Source organism: Grammomys surdaster, unplaced genomic scaffold (assembly GCF_004785775.1).
Source record: "Grammomys surdaster isolate TR1022 unplaced genomic scaffold, NIH_TR_1.0 139, whole genome shotgun sequence".
Classification (NCBI taxonomy): Eukaryota; Metazoa; Chordata; class Mammalia; order Rodentia; family Muridae; genus Grammomys; species Grammomys surdaster.
The window spans coordinates 9,109,432-9,125,786 of NW_021604597.1; the positions used below are offsets into that span (position 1 = coordinate 9,109,432).

At 40.6% G+C, this 16,355-nt stretch overlaps 1 protein-coding gene across 1 annotated transcript in view; it reads left to right on the forward strand.

The window, feature by feature from the left end:
- Positions 1–16,355, forward strand: part of Med12l (mediator complex subunit 12L) — a 292,238-nt gene that overhangs the window by 62,318 nt on the left and 213,565 nt on the right. Inside the window, exons 6-11 of the mRNA XM_028763676.1 lie at positions 30–199; positions 3,184–3,294; positions 4,344–4,613; positions 7,138–7,287; positions 8,002–8,101; positions 8,341–8,477. Coding sequence (XP_028619509.1) covers positions 30–199; positions 3,184–3,294; positions 4,344–4,613; positions 7,138–7,287; positions 8,002–8,101; positions 8,341–8,477 — 938 coding nt within the window. The remainder of the gene's footprint in view (positions 1–29; positions 200–3,183; positions 3,295–4,343; positions 4,614–7,137; positions 7,288–8,001; positions 8,102–8,340; positions 8,478–16,355) is intronic.

A 16,355-nucleotide genomic window follows, 5' to 3' on the forward strand; every position in this document is an offset into this window, starting at 1 on the left:
TCTCCCTCTCCTCTCTTTCTTTAATGCAGAGTGGACACAGATATCTACCAGATACCTCAGAGAGCAGTTGGTCAAAATCTCTGACTTTTACCACATGGCTTCCAGTACAGGTGATGGTCCTGTCCCTGTGCCACCAGAGGTTGAGCAAGCCATGAAGCAGTGGGAGTACAACGAGAAGCTGGCATTTCACTTGTTCCAGGTAATCTGACCAAGGTGTGCAAGAAAAGGACACCTCCCATGTACAATCATGTGATGCTTAACAAGAATGCATGCTGAGAAATGGGTTGCTAGCTGAGAAATGGGTTTTATCATTGTACAAGCATCACAGAGTATATGTAAATGGTATAACCTGCTATATTCTAGATTAGACTAATGGTACAGTTATATACCTGTTTTATGTGGTCTGTGGTTGACTAGAACATGCTAGTAGATGTCTATAGTTGTATTTTCTGGTGCTAAATTATGTATGTATGTATGTATGTATGTATGTATGTAAAGATATTTTTATATGTGAGTGAAATTTCTGAGTCAAATTCTTGCTGGCCTTGGACTCACTTATATAGACCGTGCTGGGGCTCTGCCTCCCAAGGGCTGAGGTTACAGCCATGCACTACAGTGCAAGTCACATTTCTTACATTGCATTCAGAGTAACATATAGGCTCTGCAATGACAGTTTACTACACATATTCAACCCGGATTGTCTGTGCCATTAGGTATTTTAGTGCCATTAATTACTTTGTGATTGTGCTAATAAGTATAACCCTCTTAAACTCGTTATTTTGTAAATTAGATATATTTATTTAGAAACAGCTTTGTGCTGTTACCTCTTGTATTATGACAGATCTCCTCTGCCACTGAACTATTTTCTATATAAAGTTCATCTTCATTAAGCTCAGATCTATCTTTAAATGAAAATTTAAGGGGCAGATTATGGGCAACCAGGAACGATTGAATTCTCACCCAGACAAGCTGCTGTAATTCTTTTTGGCCAGCAGAGGTCAGCTGTGGTGTTGTTTGTTTTCATTCAGGTTTACTTTGTTGAGTACACCTGAAGGTGTATTCAGCTCAAGTCTCATTATTAGCCCAGATTTTCAGTATCCATTATGTTAATCAAAGAGGAAAGAAAAATGTGGTTTTTAAACATTCCTCTTAGGACTTTTATTATAATATCTAGGCAGTAAGTGAGTTTTAGGAGTAGCTCAAATAGTAAAACAAACAAACAGACCAACAAAAAGCCATGGGGTTCTTTTGTGAGGCAGCATTGTTATTTTTTAAATGATTAGAAACAGCTGTTGCAAACCCCAGCTCTATACTGAATGCTTCAGCTCTGCAGTTAATGGTTTTTACTCAGCTGATGATGTAGTGTGCATCCCAGAAATGTGTCTTCTCAGAATGCTAGAGCTTTTAGAAAGATTATTTAATATAGTAGCAACGTTTATTAAATCTTATGTGTGCATGTGTACACGTATGTGTACATGTGTGTTATGGCATGTATGGACAGGTCAGAAAATAATCAGTGTGATATTCTTCCCACCACGTGCATTCCTGGGATTGTATTTACGTCTCCAGGCTTGGTGTCCAATGCCTTTACCCACTGAGGTATCCTGCCAGGTTGTCATTTTAAAATGGAAAGCAGATCTTAAAATGACGGAAATTGATGTCAATGTTTAAAAGTTTCTTTATATTTTAATTTACTGTGTTCTGAGATGTGAAAGATACCCTAGTGTACACATGTGGAGACTTACATATGTGGAAAATAAGAATAGGAATTTGTAGGCAAAAGAATTGGAGAATTGACTATTAAGTCCATGATATTTTTTTTAAAAAAATTTGTTTTCTTATGTGTGTATGTATGTTTGTATGTGTGTATGTATGTATGTATGTATGTATGTATGTATGTATGTGTTATTGCTTGTCTGTTGGCATGGATCCATGGAGGCCAAAGGTCAACCTTGAGTATTGATGCATTCCTCAGGAGCAGTCCATCTTGGTATTTGAAACAAGGTCTCCCACTGGGCTTAGGCATAGTCCAGGCTGATAGGCCAGCGAGCTCCAAGGCTCTGCCTTTACCAACTTCTCTTCCCCGGGATTGCAGGTTTATCCTGCATCTATTTGTTTTTGATTTTTAAAAGTTTTTTTTTTTTTTTTTTTTTTTAATGTGGATGGTGGGAATCAAACTCAGGCCCTCAGGTTTGAACAGCAATCATTTTACTTTGTGACTTGTCTCCCCAATCCAAGGATTCCTTTTTAAAATTAATTTCATTTTCTAAAGTTACATCATTATACATTGCTATAAATTTATTTTAAATGTTTACTAAAATTTAAAATACGATACAATTTTCATAAAGCATTGCTTATCTGATATTTTGAAGAGTTTTTAATGCTGTGAATCATAACACAAATCTATGATATGACATTATGACTATGCCTTGTGTGTGTGTGAGTGTGTGTGTGTGTGTGTGTGTGTATGAAGGCAGTTGACAGAGGACACTTGTCAGGATTAACGGCTTCTTTAGAGATGTAACTCAGTAGTAGTAGACTTGTCAAATGACTTTGGTTAGAAGAAGAAAAAAAAAGGTAAGAGAAAAAAAACCATGCCGCTCCAGTGGGACATTTTGTAAATGTGTAGAGATGTAATTGTTTTTCAGCATGGTTGTATAGAATTGTTTTATGTGTTGTTTTTAATTAAAAAGTCCACTAAATTGATTTAATTCAGTCATTAAATTGATATTTCAAATAATATGTTTATAGGTAGGCAAATCTGAGAGTGATTTAAGAATTATTCTGGGTGCAGAGCATGATGGGAGTTTTCAGACCTTTGAGCCGGTGAGCAGTCTTTGTACAGAGCTGTCACTGTTAGCTCCATTTCCTCCTTGAGAACGAGTTCTTGCCTGATGTCTTGTTGGGGTGTGCCATGCCTGGAGTGTGGTGGCTTTTGAATATCTATTAGCGTTTTAAAAAATTGGTTTAGATTGAAGCGTATTACCAGAAACAAGAATAAAACCCCAGACCATGCATACTAAACAACAACAAAAATAAAACAGACAAAATAAAACAGTTGTGCCATGGACTGTGAGAATGAGTTACTCTAGCAGAAACCCAGAGTTGAAATTACATCTAAGTGTACCTAAAATAAACTTAGGTTTTCTTTGGCATCAGCAGTGTAATTTTTCTTCATTTAAGGAAGGAATGTTGGAAAAGCATGAGTATCTGACATGGATCCTGGACGTCTTGGAGAAGATCAGACCAGTGGATGACAGCCTTCTGAAGCTACTTTTGCCTCTCATGTTGCAGGTATGGCAGATCTCTCCTCCACCCATTATGGTGAGAAATGTGTCTGATAAGAATGATTAGGTAAGCCGAGGTAGAAAGGGGAAAGACATCCCTTTTGAGAGGGGGAAAATCATACTAAATGACACAAAATATTTGTATTACTGGTCCATGTACGTGTAGCAGAGAATCATCTGCGTTCTTCTGATAGCTTCTAAGGCCACTGGGCTAACTAACTTGTCAAAAATCTATTAAATACAGGTTATTTGAATGAGGCTGATTTTTTTATTAGAAAAGTAATACATAGAGATATTGATAATTCAGATGACTTGAAAGTGCATCAGTGGGCAGCCTTTCTTTGTGTCCCTTACACTTGCCCCCCGGAGCTACTACATACAGGAAGAGGCTGTGTTTCCCCCAAAATGATCCCCTGGGATGGTTTGTGCTTGCATGACTTGTTTAGCCCCTCATCAGATAGTGCGTTTGAGCACTTGAGAATTACCCACCATGAACTGAGATACACTGTAAGTGTAAAATGCACACTGGATTTCAGTCTTTATGTAAACATTTATACTCTGGATACTTTTATATTAATTACTTGTTGAAGTGATACTATTTGAAAATACTGTGTTGCTATAAAGAGAAACCCTGTCTCGAAAAACAAAAAAACAAAAAAACAAAAACAAAAAACAAACAAACAAAAAGGAAAATACTGTGTTAAATGTGACATGTTAATTATTCTTTTGAAAAGATTTGTATGTGTGTGTGCCTGCGTGCCTTTATGTGCATTGCATGCATGCAGGTGCCTCCAGAGGACCGAGGGCGTTGATCCCTTAGATCTGGAGTTGTGAGCCTCCTGACGTGGAGGTGCTGAGAACCACACAGTAAGCATTCTGTAACAGATGAGCTATCTTTGCAGTTCCTGTTTTATTTTCTTAATAGTTACTGGAAAAAATTCATAACATTGGTCTTTATTGTACTTACGACTTTCTTCCTAAGAAGGAAAGACAAATTGAAGTAGTTGTTCTGAAGCATGAGACATGACTGATTTCTGCCTTCCTTCTGCTTCTCAGTATTCAGATGAGTTTGTTCAGTCAGCCTACCTGTCTCGTCGTCTAGCATACTTTTGTGCCCGGCGTCTCTCCTTGCTACTGAGTGATAGCCCCAACCTCCTTGCTGCTCACTCACCCCACATGATAATCGGAACAAACAACACGAGTATTGGGACCCCCAGTCCTGGCACCCCTGGGCCCGGTATGAGCCCTGTGCAGCTGGCCTTCTCGGATTTCCTTTCCTGTGCACAGCATGGCCCCTTGGTTTATGGACTTAGTTGTATGTTGCAGGTAAGTCCATAATGGCCAGTGTTATTTTATGTTAAAATTCATTGTGGGGGAGATGTGGTAACTTAAATTGGAAATCGATGATCTCTTTCTGTTCGTTAGATCACACAGAGATTTGTTGTATTTATGCAGAAGAAAACTATTGGGTTTGCCTTTGTGGTGTTTTTGCTGACTTAGACACAGGGTCTCACCATGTAGCCTAGATTGGGCAGGGACTTAGAGCATTGCCCTAGTCTCAGCCTCCTGAATGCTGTGATTCCAGGTGAGTGCTGCCAAATCCATGAGTGTCGCCTGTCATTAGGATGGTTAAGCAGGTTAGTTGCACATCCTTCAAGGAGAACCCACAGTTCAAGTCAGTTGTGTTCCCGTTCTGTCGAGATAGCATCTCTGGTAGCATCTCTGTGTCTGCAGTTGGCATGGTCAGCTGGGTGCCTCTCTGTTTCTTCATAGTCGGTCACTGTTGCTTGTGCTGTCCTTGAACACAGTAGCGTGCTGGCTCTGGGTCCTTTAGTTAGGCATGAATACAGTTCCTCCCCAGAGCTGCCACCTATTGTGTCTTACTCTTTATCAGGGTGCTTTGGAATCAGGCTATTCTGGAAGACATGGTCTTGATGGTGGTCGAGTTCACTGTTCTCATAAGAAGAATGTAGTTTGCGTATCATATGTGTGCTAAGTGTTAATGGGGAGATGGGGATTAAAAAGGGAACTTCTGGCTCAGCTTGAAAGCCAAGTAGGCTTTTCTAGGAAACTTCTGTAGAGGTTTGGTAGTTTCAGTGGAAAGAGTGTTCCTGGCAGAGGGCAAAGAGCATAGGCAAATGGTGAGAGGACTGGTTAGTTATCCTGTGTGCAGATAGAGTCTGGTGGGGGGGAGTGAGTGAGTGGAAGACTCTCATGGGCCTGAGGCTTAGGTGTCCTTTGGTTTGGTATCAGGGAAGTGATGCTGTCAGTTGTCAATTGCACATAGGAAAGCTTTGTGGGAGAGGACAGCTCAGAAAGAGGGAGATGAGGGAAAGAAATATGTTCGGAAACATCTAGGTTAGTCAGTTTGGGAGCATTTGGATCTTTTTGTATCCCTGAGTTCACATCAGAAGACTGAAAAAACTCAGAAAAAAAAGTTACCTATTTTAAGCACACACAGACATTTTCCTCTTATTTTCAAAATAACACAGTATGACAGCTATTTGCTTGCCATTTATGTAATGAAGAGATGATTTGAGGTATACAGGGGGATTACACAGAGTATATGCAAATACTATGTAATTTTTAGATAAGAGATTGAGCATCTTTTGCGTGTGGATATCTGAGAAGGCCCTTGGAACTAGTACCTCGTAAATACCAAAGGGTACCAGGATTTTTTTCCTAGTAGAACCCTGAAGTAGATATGCTCAAGAGATGGTTACATGTCTAGTTCTGGAGACTAGGGCAGACAACTGGTAAGATGGGTGGTGTTTGAGTTCTAAAGGCCTCTTAGATGGTCCAAGCCCTCAGATAGGTTGAGGCTGCCCACAGAGCTTGTGGTGAGAAATGACGCTCTGATCTGAAGGGCCTGTGTGGTTGAGAGGTGATGATCAGAGTCCATCAAAGAGAGTATGAGGGTTGGGTGTACTAGGTGGGGAGAGACAAACAGGAAATTATAGTCTAGAAACAGACAACAAAAGTAACAAAACTACTGTCACAGTTTTATTCTTTTAGAAACATCTCAAGTAGTAAGACACTGTAGTAAGTTTGGCTTTAAGAACTGTGTTAAATAGTGACATATTAAGTCATTAAGTTCTCAGAGCCAGCCTGGAGATACAGAGACCATCATTGATTGATTGACTGATTGATTGATTGGTATTCCTAACTCATGAACAGCTGCAATGATTGTATAAACTGCTTCTTATAAGCTGCTGAGTTTTAAAAAGTGTTTATAAAAGTTTAAGATAGAGTTGGGTGAGTTACATTTTCTAGACCAAATCTAGCCCGTGATCTGAGAATCGGCTCAAACAACCAAAGAAGAATGTGTGATGGAAACTGTAGGTGGTCTGCAAAGCTGAAAATATTTGTTGTCCAGATATTTATAGAATAATTTGGATTATTCCTGTATTGGGATACTGTCTGCTGAGCATTTATAAAGCTTTAAGGCACATTATTTAATAAATAAAGTTAAAGCTATAATCTTTTTTTTTAAATATTTTTTTTTAAAGCTATAATCTTAGCACTTAATACCCTAATTGTATTCCTTCTTGATAACAATAAAGAATCATTTGAAGTGACAAATAATTTATTTTGTTCATTTTCCTACATTTATTGTGTTGGAATATTAGCTAATCAATTATACTTTAACTCTTAGTAGCCGTGGTGGTGACTCTAAGTTTTGTCTTGCCACCTGGGTATCTAAGAATGGGAAAAGACATCTGTAGTTTTAAATCATCTATAGGAAATGGTAACCTTGTTATGTGTAGGAAAGCGTCAATTTTATTGAAGTTGCTGTAAGTACTTTTTCTCCTTCCTCTAAATGTCTGGAACATCTCTGCTTTATTTCTAGACTGTCACTCTATGTTGCCCAAGTGCCTTGGTGTGGAATTATTCCACAAATGAAAATAAGATCGCAAACCCAGGCTCTCCCCTGGATCTGCTGCAGGTTGCCCCGTCCAGCCTCCCCATGCCGGGTGGGAACACAGCTTTCAATCAGCAGGTAGACATTTGCTTCATCGCTTTTATGAATGTTCTCGTTGCCCAGAAGTCCCTGGGTATGGTGGCCCATGCTTTGCCAGGCATCTGAGATACCTAAATGCCTGTCCTAGCTCTGCCATGTCTCTAGGGGACTTTCGGGATTTTTCTCAACTTTTGGTCCCCGCACTTTTTTTTTTAAAACACAAATATTAATAGACTATTCTGGTATCCAGGCAGCTGCTCTCCAGGCAGTTTTGGTGATTTTTCTGGTCCCGATTGTGAGCCCTGGAATAATATGTTTAGGTAATTGCTTGTTTTTATCTGTGCTGCATAGTTTGCTTCAAGACTTATGCAGCTTCAGTTTTGGGATTATGACTAATACTTAGATACTTGTCTTTTACTAAGTTGTTTCTGTAAATTACTGAAGTGTTGCTCATTCATTTCTTGCTTTGACCAGCAGTTCAAAGATTTTCAGATCTCTGCCATGTTGTAAAAACGATTACACTTGTTAAATTTTCCTCAGGTGTTTGTTTTAATAAGTATTTATTATTGAACCAAATCATCAGTTTTCAATTTAAAAATGCACAACTCATGCAGGAATTATGTCTCCTGTGACACAGTTAAGATTGTGATTCACCAGAGGGTACTGTACTCACAGAAAAAAAAAACTTGATATGATTTAGGCGGCCATGGAGAGTTTCTGAGGGCATGTTAATTTGAAGTATTTATGTTTCAGGTTAGGGCAAGGATTTATGAGGTAGAGCAGCAGATAAAGCAACGAGGCCGTGCGGTAGAAGTTCGGTGGTCATTTGACAAGTGTCAAGAGTCGACGGCAGGTACAGTATACTATGGGAGAGGGAGTGCGTCAGAGTAGTGGACTTTATGCTTTCTCTCATTCCTGTAGAGTACTTCACACGAGTGAAGGAGCTTTAAGTCTTTAGCTGCTGGCTGTCTAGAGTGTCTGCTTTAGTTCTTGACATTCTTTGATAGTATATGCTGAGAATACAAATCACTTTCCCTTGGATGATCATTTTTTACTATGATATTTAACTGTCTCCTTAATTTCTGAATCTAGGGGTGACTATTAGTCGGGTTTTACACACACTGGAAGTCTTAGATCGTCATTGTTTCGACCGAACTGATTCCAGCAATTCAATGGAGACTCTTTATCATAAAATTTTCTGGGCAAACCAAAACAAAGATAACCAAGAGGTATTTAATATTACTTTTCTTTTTTTCTGTCTTATTTTCTTCTCATTCAGTAAGTTCTGGCAAAGTCTTTGGCATGATGTATGTCTTATGAAAGCAGATGCATTTCAGGTCTTTCTCTTTTGGAACCATGATGACTCACCATATGGCAGTGCGATGTGTATTGGGTTGGATCTGCCTTGATGTATTGATGGGGGGATACTTTTAGCCTCTAATCATCATCTGTACACTTTAGTTTTAGTACGTTGCTTGTTTGATGACTTTATATAGAATATTATTTGGCTTTAATCTGGAGTGTAATTTAGTCTATAGCACAGCAGAGGGCAGCACATAGATAAAAATGGGGCATGGTCTTTGAAAAGTCTTAATTTCAATTTTTTTCCATCTTAAAAGATAGTAAATATAAAAAATTCAATGACTGTTTTCTTATTCAGTCTTCAGAGAAATAAAAGTATTATTTTGGTAATGAAAAAGGCCCTCATATAGCTTGTGTTAGATACAAAGGAATACTGAGGTAAGTCTTAGCACATTTTCAAAGAAAACACTTTAGCTGACTTATTAGGTCTCTTTGGTTTTTGAGCTTGCCATTGGTCCTGGGTTTGTGGGAAGAAGAGACGAAACAAAACAACCAAAATGCTCTAGTTCCCAAGCAGAGGCCTGACACAACATTCTGGGATATTCTTCTTTGGGAATATGTGAGATGTTATCTTCTCAAAAACAGGTTCAGGGCTGTAGGAGCCACAAGGGATCAGTGTGTTGGAAGCAAGGTTTATGTTGAGTGGAGTTGCTGTTTCTTGGGAGTCTCTGCAAAAGTGAGTTTCTGTGCTTGGGAGAGCAGATGAGCCTGTATGATTCTCAGCTCACATGGTGTTCTTGTCTCCAAAGATGGAAACTTTCCATCCCTGTAATCAGGGCTGCTGTGGATAAAATGCTTCGGGAATCCTGAGATTTTCTCACTGGATGTGAGTTGCCTGCCAGGCTAAGTTTTTTTGTGCCAAATGACAGGGTTCTTTGGTTTGGGTTTTGCCCAAGTGGATCAAGAATCCCTTAGCCTTACTGTGCCAACTAAGAGTTTCCTGCATCTGGGTTGGAGGGATGGTTTGCAGGCTTGCTGCTTTTTCAGAGGGCCTGGGTTCCCAGCACACACATGGCTGCACAGAGCCATCTGTAACTCCAGTTCTAAGGGAGCTGTCAACCTCATGTGATCTCCATAGGTACCAGGAATGCATGTTCTATACAAACATGCAGGCAAATCTTATTGATACCCGTAAATTATAAATAGATAAATCCTTAGAAAAAAATTAAAGCCTTATTTCAGTGGTTCTCAACCTTCCTAATGATGTGCCCCTTGGATACAGTTCCTTATGTTGCGGTGATCCCCAACTATAAAATTGTCTCCTTACTACTTCATTACCACAGTTTTGCTGCGGTTATGAATCATAATGTAAATATCTGATAAACAGAATACCTGATATGTGACCCCTATGAATGGAAACTCAAATTACCCAAAAGTAAGTATTGAGGCTGGCTTATCAAGGATAGAAGTGATGTTGCCATGTTTCTGAATAAAATCTCGCTGTTCTCTCAGAAGCCCAGTAACTTTGCAGCAGCCACGTCAAACAAGCCACTGTGTGTAAGAACTTCTGTCAGGTTAAATTCCAACAAGCTTATTCTTCTTTAAAATTAACAAAAATGATGATTGTGGTAGTATAGTTAGTTGTATTGAGAATTTCTCTTAAAATATATTATCTGTTTATCTATATGAATTAGTTTTGCGTTGTTGTAATAAAATACTTTGATCAAAAGAAGTTAAGGAAGAAATAATTTATTTTGGCTTATTTGCAAGGGAGCTACTGCCTTCATAACAGGCAGGAGATGTGGCAGCAGGAGGGTGAAGCTGACCTGTCAGTCAGGAAGCAGAGTGATGGCATTTCATCTCCACACAGGAAGTAGAGAGACTAGGAAATGGGCCCAGGTAATAAGACCACAGTCACCATCAGTGACATTTCCCCCAGCAAGGTTCCACATCTTAAAGGTTCCATAACTTTCCAACTACCACTGGTTGGAGACCAGGTATTGGAAACTGTGATCCTGTAGGGGATATTAGTATTCAGACCCCAACACTACCTGTCTGACTGAGTTGATCTGAGAAAGCAGGGGAGAATTTAAGCCACATCTTAAGGAAGGCATTCTCTGCTATGCATGTGTGGTGGTATTTGCCACTAGAGGGCAATATGGGCCCTAGACAATGTCCTGGATGTTGTAGCACTTTGAAGGGAATGAAAGAGTTGTCTGGTTTAATAGTGATCTGAATATTGATTACATTCTGGGAAGAGATGCCAGTGGCTTTGTGGTTAATGTGTCTTTGAGTAAAACAAAAACTATTGTTAACTTTTAGTTCACACTAACTTTTAATCTGGGAGTATATCTGCATGGACAGCCCCTTCTGTAACATTAGATATTTAAACGTCAATGTTTAAATACTTACAGTGTTAAGTATTTAGCATTAACATTTTTAAAATATGGCTTTAGTTTTTAAATATGCATTTATATTAAGGTATGCATTTATGTATAAGTTTGCAAGTGACAATTTTGCTTGTCTATTTACTTTTTATCAGGGTTTCTTGTCCACTCTCCTCCCTTATCTCCCTGCCTTCTCCTCTTCTTCCTTCCCTTCCTTCCTTCCTTTCCCTCTTTTTATGCTTCCTTCTTTTTCTCTTCTTATTTGGAGATAAGGTCTCTCTGTGGCTCAGGGAGACTTCTGAACTCCGTCCTGCCTTGCCTCCTTATCGGTGGGATTGCTGGTGTGTGCCACTATGCCTTGCTCAGGAGCCACTGTTTTCCTGACCACCGAGTTACTTGTTATTCCTGGAATTCACACGTAAATATTGGATGATAGCTGTGTGGCTCAGAGCAGGTTAATCATAGTTGTGTGCTTAGAGTTTTTGCATAGTTATATAACACTTGAGCATGAATATACATTGAGATTATAAAACAGATAATAAATATGTTCCAAAAATTACTACTGTTGGCAGTAATAAAATAGCTTATATTTTATTGGAAGACCCAACATTATGAACCTGTTCTCTAGTAAGATGGAGTGTATCGAATGGTTGGTTAAGATTCAGAAATGTCTCTCCCAGCTTTAAAATGTACTTCCTTTTTTTCTTGGATTCCATAACTTGTCCAGGATTGATGTTGCATGTTAGCTGGTAGATAAAGTTATCAACCTCTAGTCACTATGGTTTGATGTTTGCTCTTACTAGGGGTGTTCCTTCTCATACAAGCTGCAGGGGACCACAACCCCTTCTCTCTGCAGTCTTTGCCGACTGGTTTGTAATGGCTAAGGGAAGTCTAATCACATACTTGTAGGAGGTGAGGAGTCCAGATTTGAGTGCAGCCTCAGCTTCAGTATTCAGCTAACGTCCATTAGAAGTCACAGCACACAGGTGAGAACATTTGACACTAGGCCCTGCCTGTGGTGAGAGGAGCTGACCCTGCCCATGCATGGGGCACACTTTCACTAATAGCTCTTTTCCTTGACCCCTGTGATTGCTGGGCTGTGTCAGCTTGGGTGCTGTTGTAAAGGAGGTAGGAAATGAACCTCAAAACCCTTTATATTTTACTCCAGTTTTGTGTTTTGGTATTTTTTCAACTCTGTGTCGTATAAAATAAATTCTAGCATTCAGTTCAGAGCTCACAGACTGTCTTGATGGTGAGGCAAGTGCTGTGGACTGGTGTGGGAATGCGCTGTATGAGGAGCGTCCCACGTCCCAGAGGTCGTTTACAGATTGGTCGTGGTCTCGATATGCAGCATTTCAGTAGAAATAGAGTATAAGGATCAAGCAGCAGATCTGTGCTGCGCCTGCTTGAAAGCAGCTTGATTCCCAGCTGCTGGTGCAGGCCTCTGTGGCATGTAGTTTTTTGGGTTGGTCAGTGCTTCAGAGCTGCTTCTCCTGGGTGGCATCAGGGCCCAGCAGCCCCGTGAGGGGAGTTGCAGTGGGCCCTGGAGCACTCAGCTTCCCAGTAGTGACTACTCAGTTACTGGTGACCTCATCTCCTAGCCGCCAGGTGGGGAGGGCCCTCAGCTTTGCAGAACTCTTGGACCACTTCCTTCCTCTTGGCCTTTGCTTTTGATTATGGCTGGTGTGAGAGCAGAGGCAGCTGCATGTTTGGGTGCTTCAGGGATGTGGATAAAAGGGAAGACCCAAGGGTGGCAGGAATAGCTGCTTTTCACTTCTCTTTATGGGACCCCAGTAAACAGACTTTGTACCAAGTAATGAAAAAGACAGGCCAGCTGCACTAGCCAGAGCACTTCAGGACAGCAGGAGCGTGGGTGTTTTCTCTGTCTCTGCTCCTGGTACCACCATTAACCCCAACCGCAAAACCTCCATAGTTCTTGTTTATGTTTGTGGCATACCAGATTGTGCTCAAAGTTGAGAGTTCTTAGGTAACAGAAGTCTTGAGTTTAGCATGTCCTATGGAGTCCACCAAGCTTAGGCACTCTACTTGTGATTCCTGTCATTAGAAATATAAGAGCTTTCTTTCTTGACTGTGCTTGGGCACAATTACCTTTTTCAGGCGCCTGCTATGTGATGTCAGGGGCTGTGTCTTACACCTTCCCTCACATCATTAGTCCCTGGCCTCAAGCCTGCATTCCAAGGATGTGGGTGTATTTACTCACTTTGGGATTCTGTGCTCATTGAAAGGCTGCTGGTAGGCTGATGGGGAGGAGGATACACCTCCAGGATTTGCCTGGAAGGAGAGGGGTCTGTAGATTCATGAAAGGTGTATCCTCTTTACAACTGGTATACAATCAGACAGACAGGAAGGTATTTGCAAGTGGAGGCTGGGGCATGGCTGACAGGATCAAACCTTTCAGCTGAGAAATCAGCAAGCAGGCTTTGAGGTACCCATGAATAATGTACTTATGTTTGTAAAGGTGCGTGTGATTGCTAGATGACATAAGATGCTGTGAACCCATTGCTAGTGCAGCATTAAGTATTTGTAGTGCCTGTCTTGTAACTAGGTACTTAATAGCAATAGCTATTGTTATCAGTAACTCACAAATTTGCAGGACAAATGACTGTAGTATGATTAGATTGATTGTACTGGGCCTCTTGATACTTTATACAATGTGATAAACACAAGTATCTGTTGCACAGCCTACTGATCCATAAGTCTCAGCCAGGGTCTGTCGGGACTGTTTTGCTTTTTGTTTTTTTGTGAAGTATTTACATAAAGAAGCACTTGGATGGGCTGGATCCATCCAGGGTGAGGCAGCTGTCGTGCTGTGAAAGAGATCATGTTCATGTGAACTCTTAATTTCTTTGAACTTGTTGCTTAATGTAAGGAAAACATGTCAGTTTTTAAAAGTATAAGCCAAGGGCCCATCAAGTATGTCAGTTAGTTTTCCATTGCTGTGACAGAATACTTAGCCGAGGAAAGATTTATTTTGGATTATTATATTGTAGAGGTTTCATCCCATGGTTACTGGGTCTGTTGTTTCTGGGTCTATAGTGAATCTGAAGAATCATGGAGGGGAATATGTGGTGTGCTAATGGAGGGGGAAGGGGAGGGGAGAGAGGGGGAGGGAAGGGGAGAGGGGGAGGGGAGAGGAGAGAGAGGAGAGGGAGGAGTAAGAGAGAGGGAGGGGAGGGAGAGGAGAAGAAGGGGAGGGAGGAGGGAGGGAGGAATGGACCAGGGTCCTGATATTCATTTAAAGATGAACTACTTTCTTCAGTAAGACCTTACTTCCTAAAGATTCTCAGCAAGGAGCTATTATTAACACAGCATTATATAAGTAGTGTAGAGTCCCTCCCTGAAAAGCAGGGAAATGTATGTGGATATTGGGGTCCATGTCTACTGAATTGACTAATGCTCATCATAGCTTGGCAAGAACAGTGTTGTGCTTTAGAATTCCACATTTTCTACTCCACTTGAGAGTACCATGAATTTTTTAGAATTACTGTTTTTTAAAATCTATTAGTTAATTGATTTGATTAGTTAATTGATTGATGCCGCTGATATTCACAGTTGGAGGATAAACAAAATATGTGTCCAGACATGCACTTAGCAAATAGGAAAAATATACTTCACTTTTATATTACATTAATTATATTTATCATTTGTGTCTGTCTGTCTGTGGTGTGTCTGTCAGTGGTGCATTCTTGGAGATCACTTAATTTGCATATGTGGATTCTCTCGACCATGTGGGGCCTGGGGATCAAATTCAAGTCTTCAGGTTTAATGACAGTTAAACCTCTCACAAGCTCACTTTACTGTGGCTCACAGTTCTAGAGACTTCAGTCCATTTTTAGTATTGGTTAGCCCCTGTTGCATTACTGTGCCAAGGCAGCATGCCGTAGTGGGAGAGCATAGCAGGCAAAGACAAACTTCATGGCCTGGAACCAAAAGAGAAAGCACTTTTGATTCCCCAACCTCCTGAAGGAATGCTCCCACTAGACCTCACTTCATAAAAGTCCCAACACCAGCTGATAGCACCATGGGCTGCAGACCAAGCCTTCAAACATCTCTTGGTTGGGGAGGGGCTCTAAAACTGTAGAAGTATCTACACAAGGATCTAAATTTTATTTTTATATTAATTGTTACTTATTTTTCTGTGTGCAGGCAAACATCTTTATATCACTGACCCATTTATTCCCTAGATAAGGATTTTTAAACCTTTTTTACTTATTATGTGTATGCATGTGTGTGTGTGTGTGTGTACACTTCATAGCACCTGTGTGGAGGCTGGAGGACAAAGGAGTCAGTTCTCTTTCCTCCATGTGACTCTCTAAGATAGAACTCAGGTTGCCAGGCTTTGGAGGAAAGCATCTTTCCCCACTGAGCCATCTCACTGGCCAAAGGATCCTTAAGATTTGTTTATTGATAGATTTATTTATCTGTTTATTTTTGTGTGTGTATGCCACAGGTATGTTCTGTGGAGGCCAGAGAGGGAGTTGGTTCCCCTGGAGCTTGGGTAGCATGTGTTTGTGAAGCACCTATCATGTGTGCTGAGAGTCAAATTCTCAGGTTCTTTGGAAGAACAGCAAATTCTCTTAACCGATTAGCCGTCTCTCTAGCCACCGGGGTTTTAAAGAATTCCTTTAAAAATTATTTTACAACACACTCTAGAAGAGTGTGACTTCCTTTCTCTTACAGTATCTAGCCCTCTTGTCATGCCCTCTGTAGGCACCAAGATCAGGCTTGTCTTCTTCCTGTCTTCCAAGTCTTTTGTATGTTGTTTGTGTACATTGTTCATTGTGCTTCAGAATGTTGTCTACTGGCTTAGTTGCTTTCCTGTTGCTGTAATAAGACACTATAACCAAGACAACTTCCAGAGAAGTTGTTGGGGGCCTACAGTTTCAGAGGGTGAGTCCATGACCATTACAGTGAGGAGCATGGCAGCAGGCAGGCAGATGTGGTGGTGGAGCTGTTTCTCAGAGTTTACATCTTGAGACACAGCCAAACATGTTCCTTTGGTCCTCGAAGTCCTCTCATCCTTAGCCACTGTAGTCTGTCCCTGGACTGATAATGCTCTGGATATAGCCAGGGTGCTTTGGTGACAAGGTCTACTTTCAGATATTGGTTCTTTAGATGCTTGGCTTTCCCTCTTCATGGCTGTTGTGTATGATGTACTGAGTCATACATGCACCTCAATATTCCAGCCTTCCCTCTGGTTTGTTTCTTCTAATTTCTCACTAGTCACTTGATAAAGCAGCCTGATAGGACCACATTGCAAATGAAGCATAGTCTTCGTTCTGACTACCTAACAGTGGGGTTGAGTATGTGGACTTTGTAACAGCTGTTCAGTGTCATTGGAGTTCAGTGGTCATTTCCTTCCTTCCTTCTTTCCTTCCTTCCTTCCTTCCTTCCTTC